The sequence below is a fragment of the Convolutriloba macropyga genome, chromosome 1, assembly GCF_964194025.1.
Source record: "Convolutriloba macropyga chromosome 1, txConMacr16.3, whole genome shotgun sequence".
Classification (NCBI taxonomy): Eukaryota; Metazoa; Xenacoelomorpha; order Acoela; family Convolutidae; genus Convolutriloba; species Convolutriloba macropyga.
This window is the reverse complement of record NC_134468.1, coordinates 35,493,856-35,518,384: the sequence shown is the minus strand read 5'-3', so window position 1 is coordinate 35,518,384 and position 24,529 is coordinate 35,493,856. Positions and strand designations below refer to the sequence as shown.

Sequence of the window (24,529 nt, the reverse complement as noted above, 5' to 3'; positions counted from 1 at the left end):
TTGGGGTCAAGCCGTTGCATGTCTCGGGCTAGAAAATGCTCTTACACGTCACCACTGAATTCAAGATAGTGTCTGCTTGCTCTCTCAAACCTCTCATCCGTAGTTTAAGAAAGAGTCTTATACAAGAAAGTCAGTCAGGATCAGGAGACATCTTCGTCCCACTTGGAAAGTAAGCAAAGCTGTTGCATTTGATGTAATTGATACATTGTCGCTGCAATCAAACTTTCTCTCGAATGCGGCTACATAAGCGGGGCAATTACTTTATGCGGCAGATGAAGATGTATATTGCTTTCACGACTTTAACTGTTCTAAAATGTTGAACGTAGTTGTCTACAATTGCGTCCGAAATTCTTGGTGGAGTACCGTTAACTTCCAAACAAACACTCAAACTGAGTGCTTTACTAAGTGGCGATCTTTCTTTAAGCGCAGGTGTTGTCTGTTGACTTCAGTAAACTCGAACATTTCATAACGGTCTCCGCTAAGCAACAATTGGCTACAATGCTTTTAGCGAGAGCCGTCTAGTATACTCTTTCACATTATTTTTTCCCCAACCAGAGGGGAGATAGTTGTTATCACTGTCAGATGATGAGTCAAAATTTTAATACATTTTACATAGAACTTTCTCGCCCCAAGAGCGATGAGTAATTGTAACTGAAGAATAAAAATTTACTTAATGGACAGAAATTGGTAAGAGATAATAGATAACACTACGAAGTAATGTTTTGCACTGAAATAAATCGTATGTAAAGTCAAAATACGACTTCAAAGGGTTCTCTCAAGAGTCTTTAAATCATTAAAAAACTGTCAGTGTTCTCAGAGAACTGCTAGTTCTTTTTTTATATGAGTGAACAAAATATTTAATAACCAAGCTGAACTAAATTGAATTTCTCAACGCAAAGAAAACTGTTAGTTATCCGCTCTTTTTGTCTGTTTTCATTGTCTTAGTGTTAACAGGTAAAATAAATGAAAAACTTCTTTTTAATTCACATGAAGTACTATAGAAAACCTCATTTAAGAAACGCACAGAATCCAAGTCAATAAGAATGAAAGTCTTTTCTAATTACGCTATACAAAAAAAAACAGATATGGCACTAATAGCGGCTGAAAAATGTTCTTGGGGAAAATTTTTTACATAGTGATCCACAATTAAGATTTTGTGTGTTCTAAAATAATTAAAAATCTATCACACTAGGTGGACCATTAGTTTTTTCTCTGAAATTTCTTCGAGAAAAAGGACTCGGTTATTAAAGTAACCATATCTGTGAAAAGTATCATTTGCCTGCTCGTTGCTCTTAACAATTTTTTGAACAGTTTGCGGAAAATTGTCTGATCAGCTTCAGAATTTAAACGTCTTTCCTACAGTCTATCAGACCTTACTAAGGTTGAACTAAATTATTCTCTGAATACATGAGCTCAATTTTGACTCTGGGACAACCCGTGTCGAGTTGTGAGTGGGTGTGGGCGGAGAAATTTGTAAGAAATGCGCTGAGTGTGCTGAAATTTTTTAAGGAATACACTGAATAGTTTAATTTTAAGAATATACAAGAAACTCAAAAATAAATCAATAAACCCAATAACAATAATGACAATAAACTCAAAAACAAGAATTTAGCATTTGTAAACATATTGCATGCAAAATCTCAGACCTTTTCCAGCACAATTCTTAAATAATTTCAGCATTTTCAACACATTCTCTACTAAAATTCAACACAATCCTTTCATAACTTCAACATTTCAAATTTTCAGAACACTCGTTACATAACTTCATAAAAAAGAGAATTTCAGCACTTTCAGCACGTGCCTTAAATAGACTCAGCTCAATTCTTTCAAAATTTCAGCACATCTTGCAACTTCGTACATAAATTCAATACTTCAAATTTCAGCACATTTCTTGCAAAAACTCAGCACTTCAGAAAACGATAGAATTTCAGCGCTTTCACCATAGTACTTACATAAAGAATTTACATGCAATTGTTTTGCTCACTATTGCTTATAACGTTGTCAGCATGTGCGGTTCCTCCTCTTTTGTAATTCTGTAGAGCCATTAATCAATCAAAAGTCTGCGTTGTTTTTGTAATGGCAGTTCAAATGTTTGTGAAGCGTCACTCTTTAATCTTATCTAACGAAAGGAAGACAATTATTTTTAAGCTATCTGGTTTCATTCATTCTAGGAATTTCCAACTGTTTTCGGTTTTAGGTTGGATTGCTCTATTGCAATGCTGTTTAGTCGTGCTCTGGTGCTGCTTCTGTATGTACAGAAGCAAAAAAAAATCAGAAAATCTCAATTGTTTAAGGAAAGCGTTGAATATGCGTAAAATAAGTGCTGAAAGTGTGTAAAATAAGCGCTAAAAATACTAAGAATTATGCCAGAAATGCGCTGACAGCCGTTGAATAAAATTTCAGCGGATAAATCCTACATAACTATCCGCTTAATGTGTTGGCAAGTGCTGAAATTACCAAAGAAATGCCTTTTAATGTCAGCACAATAAGCGAATATTTATAAAAGATTTATCCACAGAAAAATATTTTCTTTCAGCGGCTGTCAGTGCATTTTTTTACACAATTTTCAGCAAAAACCTTGACCCGGGAAATGCGCATTCGAATGTGTCTAATCAGAGTTCTGCATGCAACTAGCGTTTGGAACAGCCTGTTTGCAAGGGTCATAAGTAGAAAATATTATTAATCTTTAGGTCACGATTTGATTCGAGTGTGACTGGATGGAACGTAGACGAAATTGGCAAGATGGCATTCGGTCCCAAGGAAGTCCTGTCTACTGGATATAAGGAGTGTGAGGGTGGTACCTATTTTAGACCTCTCTCTCCAGGAAGAGAGCGAAGCCACCGGAACAACCGAGACAAGATGCAAAGGAAATGTAGCACCCCAACTAACGTACCGCACCGAAACAAACGATTCGACTTTGGGTTACAGGGAAAAGAGGTGGGTGACAAAGGAAGAGAGATGCATGAGAGACCGAAATCAGCCACTCAATTCATTTCTAAACCGGAGGACACTGAACCTGAGGTTCCTGATATGAAGAACTGGGAGATAATTGGGGTGGAGATTTCGCTTCCAGGTAAAAGGGAGCAAAAGTTGCTCAAATTTTGCACCACCATTACAATGAAAATAAATGGAACTTGATTAGAGGAGAGAGATGAATTGCACTCGTACCGTACCCAAGTTCAGGTTCTTTTCCAGAGACCAGAAATTTTTTCCGACAAAAAGTGTACTATCATAGAATTATCAGTCGCTTGACTTGAAATAAACAGCACTATAATATACAGACAATTTGTCAGACTATTGCGGGAGCAAAATCACATCTGATCAGACTTTCGTCTGCTCAAATATATCCACTTGATTTTAGATCACTTCAGTCTGGAACCTCGACTTGTTTACATAAATGAAATTGCAACACAACTGTTACAGTCAGCTACCATCAATTCATTGCAATTATGTGGTGTAATGGTTTTGGTGTAATGGTTTCTTTCTTTTTTAATAGTCGCAACCCACGTTGAGGTCCAGACCCAAATTTTTGTCTGATCAGACTTTCCAGACCGAAATTATCTCTGATCAGACTTTCCAGAACCAAGTTGCCTCTGATCAGACTTTCCAGACACAAAGGGTCTCTGATCAGACTTTTCAGACCGAAGGCGTTCTGATCAGACCATCTTCAAACCATGGTCCAGACTCAATTTCATACCATTGCCCAGACCTTAATCAGACTATGATCAGACTCAATTGCGCTCGAAGAGGTTATGATCGGACCCAGTTGCGCTCGAAGCCATTTTTGATCAGACTTAAGCGAGCTCAAAACCGGTTCTGATCAGACTCAAGTGCGCTCGAAATAGTCTGATCACAGAAAGATTTTACTTATGAACAAATCTCTTAATTTTGCTATAATATATTCATTTAAAAAAACTGATGTTTGCAGTATTTAATTCAACTAAAGAAAGTTCAATTTTAAAAGTATTGCTAAAAAAACGAAACTCCACTTTTGAAAACAAATTTTATTTTTTGTACCGTTCAGTGTATATTTCTGACTCAATGGATGAGCTTAGACAGCTTTCCATAAGAAACATCGTGGTCTCCAGTTGATCAAAATTTCTTCTAAAGGGCCTTTTCTGCCTCTGCTATCAGCTGGACTTCTTTTTTCTGATCTGATCTATCGGACTATAGATGAGTCTCTGATCAGAACGCTGCTTTATGGCTGCATCTTGGCAGAGCCAACATCTCTGAGTAAAAAAAACGAAAAAAATGAAAAAGAAAACAGGCGCTCGAAATGGTCGTTTATCGGACCCAATTGCGTTCGAAATCATTTCTGAAAGACCCAAGTGCGCTCGAAGAGGTTGTCATCAGACCCAATTGCTCTCGAAGTTGCCTCTGATCAGACCCAAGTGTGCTCGAATCCACCTATGATCAGATATTTCAGACCAAATTGACCTCTAACCATCTCCAGACCATGGTCCAGACTGTAGTGCACTCGAACTTCCGTCCAGACCCTGTAAGTTTGGTCTGGGAACACACGGGTGTGCACTCGAATGGGTCTGATCATAAACCAATTTGGGTCTGGACCTCAACCTGGGAAAGCAATAGGTGAGGCTATTGTTTTTCTTCTCTTGGCTTTGCACAATTCAGAGAATTTGAAATGTAATGGTGCGCTGTCTTTTTAAGATCCGCAGAGGAGTATTGAAAAATTATCTTTTTAATTGCTCTTGAACGAAGTTCATAGCAATTATTGTAAACGTGTGTGTTTTTTTATGTAAAATTTTCGCTTGAGAGTTTTGACTTTTTGAGTAACTTTTGCGCCCTTGACTTTTTGCGTTTCACGTGATCTAATATTCCCTCACAATCACAATTTCAAACAGCTGAACTCAATTGGCAACAATTTAATACTAAAAGTCAACTGAAAAGTGCGCCGAAACTGGTGCCAGTTTTAACTTTAAATCTTACCAGTGTTATATGTTAACCTCTAATGTGTTTATTTGAAGCCCACTATTGAACTTCTTAGTCCCATTTAGACTCCCCTCCCCTCCACGACTGGAGCAGGCTGCAATTCATTAGAGCTGCCACTAGACGTTTGAGAGCAATTCTTCCAACGTTTAGTCGGTTATGTTTACTATTCGAAGTAGCGCTATGATTTATAATTGCTCTCAAACAATGTTTTTAGAAATTATATGAGTTCTGTGGTTTTTTGAGGCGTTTTTTCGCTTGACCGATTTTTCGTCTGACTAATTTGTCTTTTCGTCCTCAAAAAGGGTTAAACAGGTAACGCTCGGAGACTTTAAGTTCTCTTATAGACTTACACTTAACCAGTCGCTGAGAATGCGATTCACCAAAACTGTTAATTGTTGGCGACAATTTGATGGTGTGAGGGGGTGGTTCTTAATCATGAGTCTGACCCACAACACAACCACCAATCACCCCCAACTCACCCCCTTTGCCCACTCACCCATCACCCCTCACCCCCGTCCACCCTCCTCCGCCTGGTCGTTTGGACCCCTTTCGCGTCTAGCTCTCCCAGCCCTAACCCCCCCCCCCCCACAACCAAATCAGTTGACCCCCATCCCAAAGGTTGCATCTATGATCCCCTGGTGGCTTGAGAGGAATTCGCCCGACGTTAGTTGGTTATGTTATGTTTCTTACGACTCAAAGGTGAGTATTAGAGAAACGTCTGTTTCTTAACATCATTATTACTGGAGCGAACTTTAAAGCAGGAATAGATACGCGTGAAAAAATTTTAAATGGTTCAAGTGTCAAACAAATCTAGGAGTGATGGCAATTTTTGTTCACTTACGGTTTTTCAGGCCGTTTTCTTTGCCTTCATTGTATATTTTTGATCAGTTGTTTAAATAGGCCACACTAAAATTCTTAAGCATGCTCGAATAGTGTTTACATTTTTTAATGCTTAATCTGACTTATGGCTTTTGTCAAATTTGATAATTGTTTTGCAAGTTATTCCATCCATTCAAACTTTTTGATCATTGTTTTGTTTATCATATTCACTGGAATTGAAAAAACACCTGTTGCTCAAAGTTTTTTATACCAATTGCTGCAGTGTTTATTGTATAAAACTGTGTAATTATTGGAAAAAAATGACAAAATATTGATATAAAAAATCATAAATAATTTTTCGGTTTCTGATTTTTTATTTGATTTCAAAATATTTAAAAAAAACTTTGAGATTTTGATATGGTTTTTTCAAGGAGGGTGTGCGAACAATTTGGTGTTTTCAATTGCACAAAAGTTTTTGTTGTTACGTGCATTTTTATTATAAAAAGAACTAATTGAAATTTGCTTTTTTTATCAGTTCAATCAGCATAATGGGCTCTATTTTTTCATTTATGACTCATTTTTAAATAATTAGTCGGCTTATTAGGTACCAGTTAATTGGCAAAGTGAGGACGTCTCTCCTCACATGGACAACTCTTTGAGTTGTTTCCAGAACTCTTTCGGCTATTTCTTCTGATAAGTGAGCAAGCACAGAATTGTGAATTTCAGGTAGTGAATAACGTTTGAAGAAAAATTGTTTTGGTGAAAGTTTTGAAGGAGGAAAAGAGATGCTGCTTTCTATGTTCTTCTGAAACGTAGCCGAGAAAAGTAGCCGTGAAAAACTTTTTTGCAAAGAGCGAGTAAGTTTCTGCTTTTCATGCTGTTTTTTTTGGTTTTAAGTTTTTTTATTTTGTGTAATAGGTCGTTGTACATAATAGGAAAACATGTTGAAGAATTCTATGATTAAAAAGAGCATTGCGCTGCTTCAAAGATTTTCCAACTAGTGTACGGATTTTTAGAAAATTTTAGCCACACTTTGGTCATTTCACTGCCTTTTTTCATTTATTATCAACGCAATTAAAGCCCCATTCTCCTGGCATGTTTTATTACAAATTCTTTTAAACTTTTTGGTACTAAGCAGTTTCGATGTAAAAAATAACCAAAAAACCAGAAACTTGTTACATTCTTTCTCCATTTCTAATTTTTTATTCGCTCTCTAAATTATCAAGATTTTTGTGAGCTAGTTAATGCTTTCCTATTGTTTTACCGCCTTTTAATGGTCTCAATTGCATGGAACAAAGTTTTTCTTTCGTGCGTGTAGTTGTACTATCTAAGTAGTAAATGAAATTTTCTAATTTTCCAGGCTAATTATAGCTGCGAAGCTGTGATCGTAGTTTTTTCGTCTGATGCTTTCTTTTGTCCAATGCGGCAGCATTGTCTGATGCTTTTCTAGAACATTCTTTGACTTCTGAAGTGACCTTTTCCTGCTTTCGTTCTTCATTTTTGAGTGGTCTCTATTGCTCTCACTCCGAAGTAAAGCTTGTTGCTAATATAAAATTGAATGCAGCATCTAAAAAAAGTAGGAACTGATAACCGAGTGGGCAATGCATCTGGTTATGGATCGGGAGGTCAGTGGTCCGAACGCTGGTGGGGTCAAATGTTTGTCCACCCGCCTGTCGTTCAAGAGCTTCTCACTAAACGCGTTTGCGCCTGTGACGTCATTTCTCATTCTCTCTAGTTTTTAATTGCTCTCAAACGACGTTTGTAGCAATTATATTTGTCCTGTTTATACAATTTTCCGCTTGACCGATTTTTCGTCTGACCCATTTGATTTTTCGTCCTCAAAAATGGATAAACAGGTAGTGCCCAGCGGGCATTAAGTGCTCTTAGAGCCTTTCAGCTCCGTATCAGCTCAAACTGTTTTGAAGACTTATACTTATGGTGTGAAGAGTGGTTCTTGGAGGTTTAAGACCTCCAACCACAGTTGACCCCCATTATTTCCCCCACCCCCTTTTGAACCCCCCCCCCCCCCCGATGGCTATCTACTGACGAAAAACGCTCGCTTAAATACGCAAATTTATAACAATTTTCTCATTTTTTTTCAGACTCTTCAAAAATTTTTGTCATTTTTGAGTTTTATCAGACCTAGGTGTCATTTTTTTGTTATTTTTATCATTATTCAAGTTTTTTTCTACCCAGGGGTCAAGTAAACCTCCTTAGGGTTTGATAATAAGTTACTGGAAAGTTTTTATTGGCCATGGAATAATTTTTTGGCAATTTTTTAATATCACAAATTTTATCAATTTTTTAATATAAAACTTGCAATTTTTTCAAATTTTTCGAAAATTTTTGTCATTTTTCAGGTTATTCCAGCTCCAAGAGCCAAGGAACTTCCTCTAGGGTTTGATAACAGGTTACTGTGTAGTTTCTAGTTGTAATGCAATGTTTTTCAAATTTTAATATCACGAAGGGACTTGCTCCAAAGGACCTGCTCCAAGTTTTGTAAAAAGCTGTTGCATAGTTTTTATAGTTTATGCACTGTTAATGGTATGTTTTAATGACTCCAGTTTTAGCAATTTCTTTGATAAAATTTAAAATTTTTTAATTTTTTGGAAAATTTGTATATTCCAGGTTTATGGATCTTTACGAGCCATTGAAACATGTGAAATGGTTCTGATGATGATGATAATTTTACAATTTTTCGTAAAAATTTGATAAAATTTTCAATTGTTTTTATAATTTTTGAATATTTTTGTCCTTTTCTTAGGTTATCGATCATTACTGGCCAGGGAAAAGTTTTATGTCCTGCAAATGGGTTACATGACAGAACTCCAGTTCATGACAGAACTCTAGTTTTTGACAGAACTCGAGACAAAATATGGTTTTGAAATTTTTTTACTGCGAAATCTGGAAAGATTCAATTACTAACAAGGCTAGATAACTAAAAGTTGCAGAGTGGAATCTCATCATAGAATAGTCCTAGCTTCCTCTCTCTGTCAGTTGAGGTTTCTTTCCTTCTTTTTCTCATTCACGTTTTATCTCTCTCACACTCTTCCTCTTTTTCCTTAACACTTTTTGCTGATGCCTCATTTCAGCTGCGGTTATGTGGCGTGACGTCATCATCTATTACCCTGATTAACGTTGAACTGTAGTTAATTTTTTAAATCATAAATGATTTAACTAGCACTTTTTAGGAAACAATTGTTTATTGCTCTCAAACGTAGTTTGTTGCAATTATAATAATCTTGCTTGTTTTTTATGCAATTTTTCGCTTGACCGATTTTTCGTCTGACCCATTTGACTTTTGGTCCTCAGAAACTGGATATCGAGTTAGCGCCCATTAGGTTTTAAGAGCTCTCAGAGCATTTCAGCTCACTAGTCTCCAATTAACCCCAGCAATTCACAAAAACTGTTTTGAAAATTTACATTTTTGGTGTGAAGTACTGTTCTTAGAAAGGTCCGCTTTTCGAGCTGTTCCCGGAATTTGTCCAGCTACGTTTTTGTCCTAATCAATTTCAATAGAGAGAAACGCAGAACGAAATTGCATTTCAGGAAAAAAATACCAAGTTTTTTTACTGCTGAACCAAAAAGAGTGTGGAGCGAAAAGAGGTAATATTTATACCGCTGGTTTCCAGAAAGGAATAAATTGGGCTGTGAAGCATTTTTCTGTAAGCAAGCAAAAAAATTTGTTCTTGAGCAGCTTCCAAGTTCGTTTTGCTTTTAATAGCTTTTGGTTAAGAGGTTTGCTTTGGTTTTGACTGGCAAACTTCAATTTGTTTCTAGCAACTCTCTTTATTCCTGGGGTCAATTTTGTGCGAATTTCCACTGGACAGATCTTCTGCCGGACCATTTCAATTTTTAACCTCAAAATGGGATGAAAAGGTGGCGCGCAGATAGAATTAAGTTCTCTAAGTTCCGTTCAGCTCACTGCTTTTCAAGTATGCTATTCCAAAACAAACTATTTTGGAGACGTATACTCAAGGTGAGAAGGGCGGTTCTTAGAATTTGACCCCTCCCCCCCCCCATCAAAGCAAACCCCCTGCAGCCGCGTGCAATTCGATCAATGTTATTTGGTTATGATTTAAACTTTTAAAGACAAAAATTATGAGTTCTTAGATGACACAAAGACTTCTTAGTTTTTTCTAACATTTTTGATTACCAAAGCAAATTTTTGACTGTTGGTTTGCTTCATGGCAATTATTGGGAATCTATTATGCTCCTATTTGTCGTAAAGTTATTTTTGATTATCAATTTTTTGCAGCAGTTTTGAGGATATAAAGCTTTAATTTCTATTTTCAATTTCTCTCCATTAAATCAAATAAGGGTTTTAGGTCTAGTTTTTTGTCAAAAAATGTTCTTTTTAATTGCCCTCAAACGAAGTTTGTAGTAACTATATTGTTCCCGTTGGTCTTTTTCATGCGATTTTTTGCTTGACTGGAAGTTTTTTAATTAAAAAGTTTCGCCAGGTTTTGAGTTTTCAGCCGTAGTTGTCAAGGAACCTCCTCTAGGGTTATTGCATAGCTTCTCGTGCTAATTGAATGGTTTTCATCATATTAACAATACGAATTTTAACATTTTTATTGTACAAGTCTTGCAGTTTTTTTTGACCTTCACTGTCACCATACTTTTTTGCAGCGCCATTGTCAGCAAACCTTTTAAAGGGCTTGTTATTACGTTACCGAAAATTTCATGTTGGACATGGAATAGATTTCAACTTTTTAAAGTTTCAAACTTTGGTTTTTTTGATAAAATCTGCAATTATCTAAATTTTTTCAGAAATTTTTTTCGTTTTTTGGATTTCTCCAGGCTAAACAGCCACGGAACTTCCTTAAGGTTTTAATAGTAGGCTACTGCATAGATTCTAGATGTAATGGAATGTTTTCAAGATTTTAATATCAAGTTTTTTTCTATACGATTGAATTACTAACAAGGTAAAAAACTAGAAGTTGCAGAATTCGAATCTACTCATGGAAACTATTCCTATTTCTCGCTCTCTCTCTCTCTCTCTCTCTCTCTCTCTCTCTCTCTCAAGTCCTCTCTGTCAGTTGGGGTTTCTTTCTTTCTCTTTCTCGTTCACGATAAATCTCTCTCACACTATCTCACTTTCCTGATCTCTTTTGTTGATTCCGAACTTCAGCTGTTGTTATGTGGCGTGATGTCATCATCTATTACCCTCCCAAACTCTGAATTATTTAAGATAAGTTTTATCATAATTGATTTAACTAGCACTTGTTAGGAAATAGTTGTTGTTTGCTCTCAAATGAAGTTTGTAGCCGTTATTTTAATCCTGTTGGTCTTTTTATGCAATTTTTTGCTTGACCCAGTTTTTGTCTGAACCATTTGACTTTACGTCCTCAGAAACGGGATAAAAAGAGAGCGCCCAGTGGGTATTAAGTTCTTTAGATCCGTTCAGCTCACTGGTCTTCAAGAATACAGACCATAAAAATATTTTGGAGACGTCTACTCATAGAGTGAAGGGCGTTTCTTAAAGTTTGACATTTTCCCCCACCAGCGCAAGCCGCGTAAAGCCCCATGCATTTTTCTTGACGTTGGTTGGTTATATTCTAATTTTTAAAGATAAATATTATGAGTTGCTTGTTGATTTGAAGGTTTTTGTTTTTTTTAGCCTTTTTAGGTCACCAAATAAATTTTTTACTGTTGTTTTTGCGTCATCGATTTTTTTGGGAATCTATAACAAAGTTTTTAGCAATTAATTCATTCCTATTGGTTCTTTTATGCGATTTTTGCTTGATGGATTTTTCTTTGGACATATTTGACTTTCTGCACTCAGGGGCGAGATAAACAGGTAGCGCCCAGTGGGCAATAGGATCTCTTAGAGCATTTCAGCTCACTAGTCTCCGGGTATGCGATTCACAAAAACTGTTTTGGTAACTTTATGCTTATTGTGCGAAGGGCGGTTCCTAGAGATTGACTCCCACCCCCTCCACATCGTTCAGGACGTAAGGGCCCCGTGCAAACCCCTCCCACCGTTGCCCCCCGGAGCATTTACGTCAAGAACCTTTAATTAAGCTAAAACTAGCCTCAACCTTGACTAGCTACTGACGGTGCCAACCACTCGCCGGTTGTTTGCGAGCAATTCGATTCGCCTGAGTTTAGTGGGTTATGTTTTTTAATTGTAGGTCAAAACTTGTTTTCTGTTTTGTCTTCAGGTTTTTTGTCTTTCTCAAGTGCGTGTGCCCGCAGTTTAATGGTTGCAAAATGTTTGCAGCCCCCGACTCACGCGCCAGATTCATACATAACAATTTTTAAGTTGCTCATAAAAGTAGTTTGTAGCAATTATATTAGTCCTCTCGTTTTTTTACATGCGTTTTTTCGCTAGACCGATTTTTCGACTGACGCTTTTGACTTTTCGTACTCAGAAACTGGATAACGAATTGGCGCCCAGTTGGTACTAAGATCTCTTAGAGCTTTTCAGCTCACTAGTCTCCGGGTATGCGATTCACAAAAACTGTTTGATGACTTTATGCCTATTTTGCCAAGGGCGGTTCCTAGAGATTGACTCCCACCCCCTCCACATCGTTCAGGACGTAAGGGCCCCGTGCAAACCCCTCCCACCGTTGCCCCTCGGAGCATTTACGTCAAGAACCTTTAATTAAGCTAAAACTGGCCTCAACCTTGACTAGCTACTGACGGTGCCAACCACTCGCCGGTTGTTTGCGAGCAATTCGATTCGCCTGAGGTTAGTGGGTTATGTTTTTTAATTGTAGGTCAAAACTTGTTTTCTGTTTTTTCTTCAGGTTTTTTGTCTTTCTCAAGTGCGTGTGCCCGCAGTTTAATGGTTGCAAAATGTTTGCAGCCCCCGACTCACGCGCCAGATTCATACATAACAAATTTTAAGTTGCTCATAAAAGTAGTTTGTAGCAATTATATTTGTCCTCTCGTTTTTTTACTTGCGTTTTTTCGCTAGACCGATTTTTCGACTGACTCTTTTGACTTTTAGTGCTCAAAAACTGGATAACGAATTGGCGCCCAGTTGGTACTAAGATCTCTTAGAGCTTTTCAGCTCACTAGTCTTCAAGTAGTCTCTGCTATTCACTGAAACTTTTTTCGAGACTTATCCTTTTGGTGTTCCAATTTGTTTTTGCCCGAGCCTTTTATTGCTCTCAATTAAATCAAAGAAGGTTTTTAGATCTAGTTTTTTGTCAAATAATCTTTTTTTTCGATTGCCCCAAACGAAGTTTGTTGTAATTATATTAGTCCTGTTGGTCTCTTTTAAGCCATTTTTTGGTTGACCAAAAATTTTTGTAATTTGTTGAGTTTTCAATCCTAGGTGTCAAGGAATCTCCTCTAGGGTTTCTGCATATTATCTGGTGGTAGTTTTTTTTACGTTTCTTTGTATAATCCTTGCAGTCTTTTTCATTTTTTTGACATTTAGTGTCACCATTCAAGTTTATGCAGTGGCAGGGCCAGCCAAATCCTTTATGGGTTTGTTAATCTTTAACTAAAAAATTCATATATGCCATTGAATATTTTTGAAAACTTTTTAAAGTCACAAATTTTGCCTATTTTTTAATCAGCAATTTTTCAATATTGTTTCAAATTTTTTGTCATTTTTTAAGTTTCTCCAGGAACTTCCTCCAGGTTTTAATAACAGGCTATGGCATAGTTTTTAGATGTAATGGAATGTTTTTAAGATTTTTATGTTACGAATTTAGGCAATTTGTTTAAAAAGAATTACAAGTTTTTTCAAGTGTTTTTGAGTAGTATTCAATTTCTTGAGTTTTTCCGGCACCAGGGCCCAGGAAACTACTCCACGGTTTGACAATAAGCTTCAACATAGTTGTTACAGTTATTGGTATGGTTATCAATATTTCATCAATCGAGTTTTAGCTACTTTTGATTAAATTTACTTTTCAAAGAAAACTTTTAGGTCTTGCAGATGAGTTACATGACAGATTTGCAGAGACTAAAAATGATTTTGAACTCTTCCAATGCCAAATTGAGAATCTTTTTTTTAATTTCGCTCTTTTCAGTATTTTTTCAATAAGATTTAATTACTAACAAGGCTGGAAAATTAGAAGTTGCAGAGTCGAATCTCATCATGGAAGTTGTTCTTAATTCTCGCTCTATCTCTCTCTGTCGGTGGGAGTTTCTTTCCTTCTCTTTCTCCTTCACTGTTTGTCTCTCTCATACTATTTCTCTCTCTCTCTCTCTCTCTCTTTTTCCTGATCTCTTTTGTTGACTCCGGACTTCAGTTGTTGTTATGTGGCATGATATGATCATCTATTTTCCTCCCTAGCTCTGAATCATAGTAGAAATGTTTTATCATAAACGATTTAACTGGTGATTGTTAGGAAATTATTGTTATTGCTCTGAAAGGAAGTTTGTATCAGTTAATTTAGTCCCTTTGTTCTTTTTAATCCAATTTTTTGCTTGACGGATTTTTCATTGGTCATTAAGTTCTATTAGAGCCCTTCAGCTCACTGGTCTGCAAACAGGCTTTTCATAAAAATGTTTTGGTGACATATACTCATGGGGTGAAGGGCGATTCTAAAAGTTTGACCCCTTCCCCCATTAGCGCAAGCGCCGTACAGCCCCTTGCAATTCGATTGACCGAAAGTTTTTTATTGAAATTCTTTATCATTAATGAAGTTTTCAACCCTAGGTCTCAAGGAATCTCCTCTAGGGTTACTGCATAGTTTGTGGTGGTAATTGAATGGTTTTCCTCATTTTAACAATACGAATTTTAACATTTTTTGTACAAACATTGCAATTTTTTTCATTTTTTTAAGATATTTACTGTCACCATTCAAATTTTTGCAGTGACAGGGCCAGCAAACCTCTTTAAGGGTTTGTTAATATGTAACTGAAAAATTAATATATCCCATGGAAAAATATTCAACTTTTTAAAATCAGAAATTTTTTTTGATGAACTTCCCAATTTATTTCAATTTCTTTGAAAATTTTTGTCATTTTTTGGGTTTATCCAGCCTCAAGCGGCTAAGAACCTCCTGTATGGTTCGATAACTTTTACTGTATAGTTTCTAGATGTAATGGAATGTCTCAACATTTTAACATCACGACTTTAAGCAATTTGTATAAAAAAATTTGCAAGATTTTTGAGTATTATTGAATAATTTTATTTTTCCAGCAACAGTCCTTGGAACCTGCTTCAATCTTTGACAAGAAGCTGCTGCATAGTTGTTGAAGTTATTGGTATGGTTATCAATATTTCAATCACTCGATTTTTAGTAATTTTTTTGCTGAAATTTATTTTTTTTTCAAATTTTCAGATCATTGCTATGTTTCCAAAATTATGCAACTTCATTAGCCAGTGAAACCATTTACGTCATGAAAAAAAGCTGATAGTCTCCTGAAACAATGAAATGGTTCTGAAGTTGTTTATACCACGAGTTTTGTCAAGAATTTAGTTTCAATTGTTTTTAAAATTTTTGAATGTTTTCCTTTTAAGAGTTTGACGAACATCACTGGCCAACAAAACTTTTAAAAGTCTTGCAGATAGTTACATGACAGAACTGCAGAGACTTAAAACAATTTTGAATTTTTTCCACTGCGAAATTGGGAAACTTCTTTTAATTTTTGATCTTTTTAGTTTTTATTTCTAAATGATTTAATTTAAAAGAAGGCTAGAAAATAAGTGTTCGCAGAGTCGAATCTCATCATGGAAATAATTCTTACTTTGAATTAATACATGGACATTAAGTTCTCTTATAGCCATTCAGCTCACTGGTCTTCAAGTCTGCTATTTATAAAAACTGTTTTGGAGACGTATACTCAGGGTGTGAAGGGCGGTTCTTAACGTTTGACCCAGAGTTTCTAGGTGTAATGGAATGTTTTCAGGATTTTATTATCACCAATTTAAGCAATTTGTCTGAAAATATTTGCAACGTTTTTTAAGTTTTTTGAGTATTCTCTAAATTTTGGTTTTTCCGGCATCAGGATCCAGGGACCTGCTCCAAGGTTTGACAATAAGCTGTTGCGTAATTGTTAGTGTTATTGGAGTGGTTATCATTGTTTCAATGACTCTAAATTAAGCAGTGTTTTTATGAAAATTCGTTTTTTCAAACTTTATGCTGGAAAATTAGGAGTTGCAGATTCGATTCTCATCAAGGAAATTACTTCTAAAACTCTCTTTCTCTCTCTTTCTGTCGGTTGGGGATTCTTTCCTTCTCCTTCTCGTTCACGTGTTATCTCCCTAACACTGTCTCTCTTTCTTTCCTTGACTGTTGTTAATTCTGAAATTCAGCTGCTGTTATTTTGCGTGATGTGATCATCTATTAACCCTTTTAACTCTGAATCATAGTAGATATGTTTTATCATAATTGATTTAACTGGCAGGCACTTGTTAGGAAATAATTTTTGTTTGCTCTCGAACAAAGTTTGTAGCCATTATTTTAATCCTGTTGGTCTTTTTATGCAATTTTTTGCTTGACCCAGTTTTTGTCTGAACCATTTGACTTTACGTCCTCAGAAACGGGATCAAAAGAGAGCGCCCAGTGGGTATTAAGTTCTTTAGATCCGTTCAGCTCACTGGTCTTCAAGAATGCAGACCATAAAAATATTTTGGGGACGTATACTCATAGTGTGAAGGGCGTTTCTTAAAGTTTGACCTTTTCCCCCACCAGAGCGAGCCGCGTAAAACCCCATGCATTCTTCTTGACTTTGGTTGGTTATATTTTTATTTTTAAAGATAAATATTATGAGTTGCTTGATGATTTGAAGGTTTTTGTTTTTTTAGCCTTTTTAGGTCACCAAATAAATTTTTTACTGTTGTTTTTGCTTCATCGCTTTTATTGGGAATCTATAACAAAGTTTTTAGCAGTTAATTTATTCCTATTGGTTAATTTATGCGATTTTTGCTTGACGGATTTTTCTTTGGACCCATTTGACTTTTTGCCCTCAGTGGCGAGATAAATAGGTAACGCCCAGTGGGCAATAGGTTCTCTTAGAGCCTTTCAGCTCACTAGTCTCCGGGTATGCGATTCACAAAAACTGTTTTGGTGGATTTATGCTTATTGTGCGAAGGGCGATTCTTAGAGGTTGACCCCCACCCCCTCCACATCGTTCAGGACGTAAGGGCCCAGTGCAAACCCCTCCCACCGTTGCCCCCCAGAGCATTTACGTCAAGAAACTTTAATTAAGCTAAAACTAGCCTCAACGGTGACTAGCTATTGACGGTGCCAACCGCCCGCCGGTTGTTTGCGAGCAATTCGATTCGCCTGAGTTTAGTGGGTTATGTTTTTAATTGTAGGTCAAAACTTGTTTTCTGTTTTGTCTTCAGGTTTTTTGGCTTTCTCAAGTACGTGTGCCCGCAGCTTAATGGTTGCAAAAGGTTTGCAGCCCCCGACGCACGCGCCAGATTCATAACAATTTTTAAGTTGCTGTTAAAAGTAGTTTGTAGCAATTATATTAGTCCTCTCGTACTTTTTTTACATGCGATTTTTCGCTTGACCGATTTTTCGACTGACTCTTTTGACTTTTAGTGCTCAAAAACTGGATAACGAATTGGCGCCCATTTGGTACTAAGATCTCTTAGAGCTTTTCAGCTCACTAGTCTTCAAGTAGTCTCTGCTATTCACTGAAACTTTTTTCGAGACTTATACTTTTGGTGTGAAGGGCTGTTCTCAGAATAAACAACTGTTCGCTAAAAACATGCAAATTTAAAGATTTTCAAATTTTCAAGTTTTAACAATTTTTTTTAGCAAAACAATCTAATAGGAACACAATTAGTAACGAAAAACAAAAACAAAATTGGAACTTGACAAACACATAAAGCCCAATTTTAGATGCTCGCTACTTTAAATTCATTTTTATAAGTTTTAAGAACCATTTCTATTGCTTATTGCTATTGATAGCAGCCCTGTATACTCTCTTTAACTAACAGGAGTACATCGAACAAAATGAAATTAAAATATTTTGCACTTTAAAAATGTTTTCTTACATCAACGAGTTTTTTCCCATTTTTTTCTGTTCTTTCAATCCCAATCAGTATAATGGGAATCAATGGCGGCTATTTGCCGGCAATCGGCCGGGTATGTTTGTACTCTTGATTATTATAAATTTTTAAGTTTTTAAGTTTCCGCTGTCCATGGGGATTTTGCTGATTGCGGTTATTGTTTTTAATTGCTCTCAAACAAAGTTTGTAGCAAATATATTAATGCTGTTTTTTATGCAATTTTTAATTTTTCGCTAGAACCGATTTTCTGACAAGAATATTTTTCTTTCACGAAAACGAGATAAACAGGTGGCGCCCAACGGGAATTAAGTGCTCTGAGAGCCTTTCAGCTCTGTTTTAGCTCCAGTTGTTTCGGAAACTTATACATATGGTGTGAAGAGCGGTTCTTAGCGGTTGAAGACCCACCATTTTGCCCCCACACTATTGCCCCCCATTCCCCCACCTCCTGCCCCGAACCCAATTTTGCCCCTATCAGGACCAATGTCCACTTTTGAACGGCGGTCCTGATAGGGTTAAAATTGGGGTGGGGCCAACAGGTGGGGGAATGGGGGGCAATAGTGTGGGGGCAAAAATGGTGGGTCTTCAACCACTAAGAACATGTTTATCCAGCCTCAGGAGGCAAAGAGGCTCCTCTGTGTTTCAATAATATGTTGTATAGTTTCTAGATGTAATGGAATGTTTCATGATTTTAACATCACGAATTTAAGCATCTTTTTGACCAGTGTTCCAATTTTTTTCAATTTTTTGGACGTTTAATTTCATCTAGGATTTTTCAGCCTCAAGTTCCACAATCTCATTAAAAATTTGTGATTAGGTTGCTGCATGGTTTCCGGTGGCAATGGAATGGTTTTCAACATTTTAACATTACTATTTTTTCCAATTATTTGATAAAATTTGCAAATTTCTTAACATTCTTTAATATTTGTTGTTATTATCTAAGCTTATCAATCTCCAAGAGCCAGGAAACCTTTTATAAGGTTTGATGGGCTACTGAAAAATTTTAGTTAGCCATGGAACAGTTCAACTTTTTAATATCACAAAATATGTCGATATTTTGATAAACTTGCAATTTTCAAGTATTTTGAATTTTTTGTCATTTTTTATAGGTTTATCAAGCCTCAAGAGCCAAAGAACCTCGTCTAGGAATAGATACTGGGCTACAGAGTTTTTAGTGTGGAATGTATTCCAAGATTTTATTATCACGAATTCAAGCAATTTTTTTTAAAATTCGCTAATTTAAGTCTCATTTTTGGTTTTTTCGGGCACCATGGCCCAAGGACCTCTCTCTCTCTCTCTCTCTCTCTCTCTCTCTCTCTCTCTCTCCTTAACTCTTTCGTTGGTTTATTGATGAGGCACTTCAGCTGCAGTTTTGTGCCGTGATGTCATCTTCTATTAACCCCATCCCACGCCTCTCTAATTAAGATAAAGCTAGCCTCCCAAAACCGTGGTTAGGTACTGACGAAGCCAACCGCTCGCCGGTCGTTTGAGAGCAATTTGCCCGACGTTAGTCGGTTATGTTTATGTAATGGGATGCGCTCTGTCAGTGGGGGATTATAACGTACTGCGGGCACAAACGGAAACGATACGATTTTTGTTCCGACCAAATGACGTCACGATCACTTCTTATTTGACTTCTGTTCATTCGTTCAAGTAGTTTTGAGTAAAGTTCGTGTGTAAATTTTTTGTCGTGGGTAACATCTTCTGTTGATTCCTTTGGTCATTTGCGTGATTAACTTTTTGGTCACACATGGCGTACCTCACTTTCAAAAACGCCTTAACTTTCAAAAACGTACCTAACTTTCAACCCTGCTCGCTTTAAAAATGACTTTTAGTTACTCAAGGAGAAAAGTTCACTGAGTTTTTGTCACTCTGTTTGAAGGTTATTTGATAGCAGCTTATAGAAGCAGGTATGAATTATGCAGAATCTTAATCAAAATATAACGTCTCAACTATTAATAAAAACGATAATTCTCTTATTCTCTGTTTTTCTATAATCTATTTGAAACTGTAGATCTACGAAGCTGCTGCGGCCATTTTATGGCAATCTGCCAGATATGTTGAAGTATTGAAAAAATGCAGAAGTTAATTTTTGTCCAGAAGCAATTTTTCTAATTTTTCTCTTACCTTTCTTCAGTCTGAAACGGCAGTATAATTGAACAAATCTCTTTTTAGTGGAGGCTGACAAGAAACCAGCGTACTATTGGTTGCCCTACAGACAGGAGTATAAGCTTAATAATCTGAAGAAGGATCACAAGTTGGAGAATAGAGTGCTGTTCCAACAGCTCTGTGACAAGGTCTACTACGAGGAGCAACCACAGACCATGTGCCACGCCAGTTTGGTAAAGAAAAACAAGATAACAGTTTTGATTGTCTTCTACAAATGTTAGAAGTCATTAGAAGCCATTCATTTCCTTATGCCCTATGCCCTGAGTAAATTTTGCTGAGTTGAAATTGCGTCAGTGTGCTGTAAATTGCTTGCGTTCTTTCATTTGTGTTCAGAAAGAGCTGGGGGCCTGGGCTTATTCGCACTAACTTTGTTCAATCAATTTTTCACCGCTATTATTAACTTTTAAAATTAGATTCCTGTGTTTCTACTACAGAATTGTTTTACAAAATATATAGCACCGCTAAAGTCAATTCTATCTATAAAAAATCTGACAAATAAGATTTTGTGCACTATCTACCCTCATATCAGGCTTTTCCATATACTTCTCTACTTTTAAGAATATCACCCAACTTTTAATTGCACTCCAACATTTTCCTATTATTCTTGTGAATAATCTGACTTTTTGATTGAATAATCCGACTGCTTGACTGATTTTCAGGTGATCTAAATTGCCCACTCATTCACAATTTAAATCAGCTTGTACCTCAATTGTAACCCAAATCATAGTTTTGGTCACCAATAATCTCTGATAAAATCATTTTCTCCTTCGGGGCGTTAAATTCCACACTATCTTTTAGGTATTACAACTCTGATATCTTTCCATTTGTAGAATTCTGGCAGGTTTTCTTAAAAAAAACTGAGATAGGGTAATTAAGTTTCGTTTAACTTCTCGCCTATTTTCTTTTTTCATAGTTGTGATAGCGAGATGTTAATGACCTTCTCTTAGGTTTTTTACGAATTGAAGAATCGAATGCGATTTTTCGCTTGATCATTTTTTTCTGACCAAGTGACTTTTTCTTGTCTCTGAGCAGTTTCACTCTGAATGCTTACTAAGCTCTCTTACAGCTATACGCTTTACTAGTCTTTGAGTACGCCATTCACCAAAACCGTTGAGGAGACGGATCCCCCCCCCCCTCCACATCACCCTCTGCCTCTTTTTACCCTTAACCCCGCACACTTGCCTGCCTCCCTCCCACTCTGCCTACCCATCCCTCTCCCCACTCCGCTCAACCCTCCCCCTACTTCGCTCCAGCCCCACCCCACTCAATTAAGCTTAGACTAGCGCCTCTGTGCTACAGTTAGCTATTGACTGAGCCAAATGCTCGACGTCGTTTGAGAAAAATTTGCCAAAAGTTATTTGGTTAGTTTAATTAATCTCAAACGAAGTTTGTAGTAATTAATAGCCGCCCTCATCTCAGAAGGCTATTTTTGAGCTCCTATTTTTGTTTTTCTTTTACTTCGTCGAAATTTGCGTGAAATCTTTTTGACATCTCTCTTGTTTAGCAAATCTAATAAAAAATAGGACACTTTTTACAATTGGAGAAAATTAAATTGATCAGTGTTAACAATGACGGCTATTTTCCTGTTATGTTTTGAAACTTTTGTAGTACTCAATCTATACTCTTAGCGGAACGATTTTTAGTCGCCATCAGCCTCTCAAAGACTATTGATTGGACGCTCTCTTTTTTACAATTCAAAGAATTCTAATTGTATTGGCGCGCTGTCTTTTCTTAAAGATCTGTTCACATATTTTCAAGATTTTTGAAGTCAAATTGGAGTTGTGATTTTGGTCACGCCCAAATGGTAAGTGGAGCGACAAAGCGAGTGGCTTCACGGTAATTTTTTCGCTCTAATTTAAAAGTAGTCTGAGAAAGCGGTGTTTGAACAAAAATTTCCTGGTGGTTTTTTGTTACATGCTGCAATTTCACTTTGATTTTTACTGTTTTTTCAACTTTTTCGACCGGATTTTTCTTCTAAATGGTTTTTCCAATCCATTCATAGTTCATTTTAGGCATAGATTTTTCGTTTGAACCAACTTTTCATTTCTCGCTAGTGGTTTTTTGTTGACATGCGGCAATTTGACATTGATTTGAGTTTTTTTGTGTTTTTTGATCGGATTTTTTTAGAAATGGTTTTCCCAATTCACTCATAGTCCGTTTTAGGTCCACTTTTTTGATTAGTCAATGAAATTGCTTTGAATTGTACGTCAGGAATTGTCCTGCTATGTTTTTTTTAATTCGCTTTACCTTTTGATCACGTTTTTCGTTTTACATAAGTCAACGATTTTCTCGTTTGAATTCTGACTTACCTCACTGTTTCAAATGAATGGATTATAAATTTCACGCATTGAAATAGACAATGTAGTGAACACGGGCAAATAGTTTATCAAAGTTCATAAAAGCGATTGCTAGCTGACTTTAGTATTCCGCTTAATAACTTTCGGTTTAGAAGCTGAGCTAATTGTAATTTTAGAATCTTGCCGAATATGCGCAATTTTCACACAATATAAGAACACTTTGACACTTAGAAAATTCTGTTCATTTCTATCACTCAATTTTTTCGTTTTCTGTATTAATCCCAATGTGCGTCACACAGGTCAATGGCGGCTACTTTCCGGCAATTTGCCGACTATGTTGTTCATGTTCGGTCCCACTTAATTTTCGTCACTCTCAAAATAACTTCTGTGCTCCCTCAATTTGAGTTTTGCTGACTTCAATTACAGGAGTTGAGGTCAAATGAGGATATCTTACAGGATTTCAAGTCCATCACATACATCACACCCGTTTGTATAAAATAATGCTTTTTTATTTTGAGCTTTTCCAAAAACACGTCTCAGTCCGCTTTTTCTCCTACCTTATATATATTTTACGTTCCTTGCAGAACTGAAACTTTTATCCTTAGGACGGAGAAGGCAACTTCAATTACATTTTGAACGAGATCGACCGGGACACGTTCAAGGGCAACACTTTCCTGGTGGAAATATACAAACTCAAGTGAAACAAACTTCGTACCCAAGCAACTTTGCCATGTGTAGCGGATCACAAGTGCTGAAGCATTGTTTGACTTTGTGGAAAAAACTGTGCTGGCAAAACACAAATCGTTGTTGAAAATACTAGAGGCTGCGTTTTTATGCCGTTGAGTGTATTCTCTGCTCTAGTTGTATCACTGATTAGGTAATTTACCAATTGATTCACCTTGATTCACTAAATTGTAAATCACAATCATTGATTAGGCTTTGTCATTGTAATTGATTGATTTCTGCCGTGCTTCAAATGTTAACAAAAAAAGTGTCTAAGTCAACTGCAGTTTGGTGAAATTCAACTTGATTCTCGAATCTGATTGTAATTTCATGTTGTCTTTCATTACCTCAAATGGATGAAAATCAATTCACATTATTTTGTTCCTTTTCATCAAGAGACTCAAATTAGCCACCCTCATCTTCTCTGCTGGCTATTATTGCGCTCACATTTTTATGACTCGAAGCGGAGTATTGGAGAAGTCCTTTTTACGACTCAAAGTTTTTTTGATAAGTGAGCGAGCAAGGAAACCAGAAATTCTGGGATTAAATAAAGTTTGAAAAGTTGCTTTGGTGAACAAATGGAAGAGCGTAGAAAAGAAAGAGAGGTTTTTTGTTCATACCTCCTTTTGAAACAGCTTGAAGCAGCTTAACGCTTGAACTCTAGTTGATACCAGAAGTTGTTTATATAGAAAAATTAAAAACTTTCTTTCTGTAGAAATAAAATATTTGGCTCCTTTGAATATATAATTAGTGCCTCAGCCTATAGTAATAGACTGCGATTAACGGGAAGAGTCAGGGAGAGAATCTTGGACGTTGGTAAGTATTCCACCAGTTGCCTTCTTAAACTTTTTAAAAGTTGGGTAATTAGAAGATTGATAATCGGTAAACTGCAGATTTTGGTATGACATGCTTTCTGCATCTGTTGTTCTGGACGGCAAGCTTGTACGCTGTCTTTGAATGCAAGCGGTTTCCTTTATAGTATGTATCTTATGCGTTTTTGCTGAAAGTTGTTGCTTTTTCATGTAGACATCACTGAGCATATACAAAGGGACACAACTTGAGGGACAACTTGACCTCTTTTCTGCTTTCAAATCTTCCCTCTTTACAATTCAAATAATTTGAATTGTATTGAGGCGCTGTCTTTTCAAGACTTGAGGAGGCTTTACGGTTTTTAATTGCTTTCAAACGAAGCTCTGTAGCAATTATATTAGTCCTGTCGGTCCTTTTTATGCGATTTTTTGCTTGACCGATTTTTCGTCTGACGCTTTTAACTTTTCGTCCTCAAAATCGGGATAAACAGGTAGCACCCAGCAAGCGTTAATTGCTCTTAGAAGCTTTCAGCTCTGTTTCAGCTCAAACTGTTTTGGAGACTTATACTTATGGTGTGAAGGGCGGTTCTTAGAGGTTGAAGACACCCCCACTGTTGACCCCCCCAACTATTGCTAACACCCCCCCCCCGCCACGCTGCTGCCCCATCCCACTGTCGGTGTTAGCAATAAACCCCCCCGTGGCTACTGACGAGCAACCGATCGCTAAAAACACGCAATTTTATATGCTAATTTTAACAATTTTTTTTTCAAGCTTTTTGAAGATTTTTGTCATCTTTTGAGTTTTTCCAGCTCTAGTTGTCAAGGAACCT

At 36.6% G+C, this 24,529-nt stretch overlaps 1 protein-coding gene across 1 annotated transcript in view; it reads left to right on the top strand.

Annotated features, from left to right (window-relative positions):
* Positions 1-23,272, top strand: part of LOC142348469 (uncharacterized) — a 30,416-nt gene extending 7,144 nt beyond the window's left edge. Inside the window, exons 3-5 of the mRNA XM_075399846.1 lie at positions 2,691-3,073; positions 19,877-20,043; positions 22,773-23,272. Of these exons, the coding sequence (XP_075255961.1) occupies positions 2,691-3,073; positions 19,877-20,043; positions 22,773-22,868 (646 nt within the window). The 3' untranslated portion in view covers positions 22,869-23,272. The remainder of the gene's footprint in view (positions 1-2,690; positions 3,074-19,876; positions 20,044-22,772) is intronic.
* Positions 23,273-24,529: the final 1,257 nt, after the last annotated feature.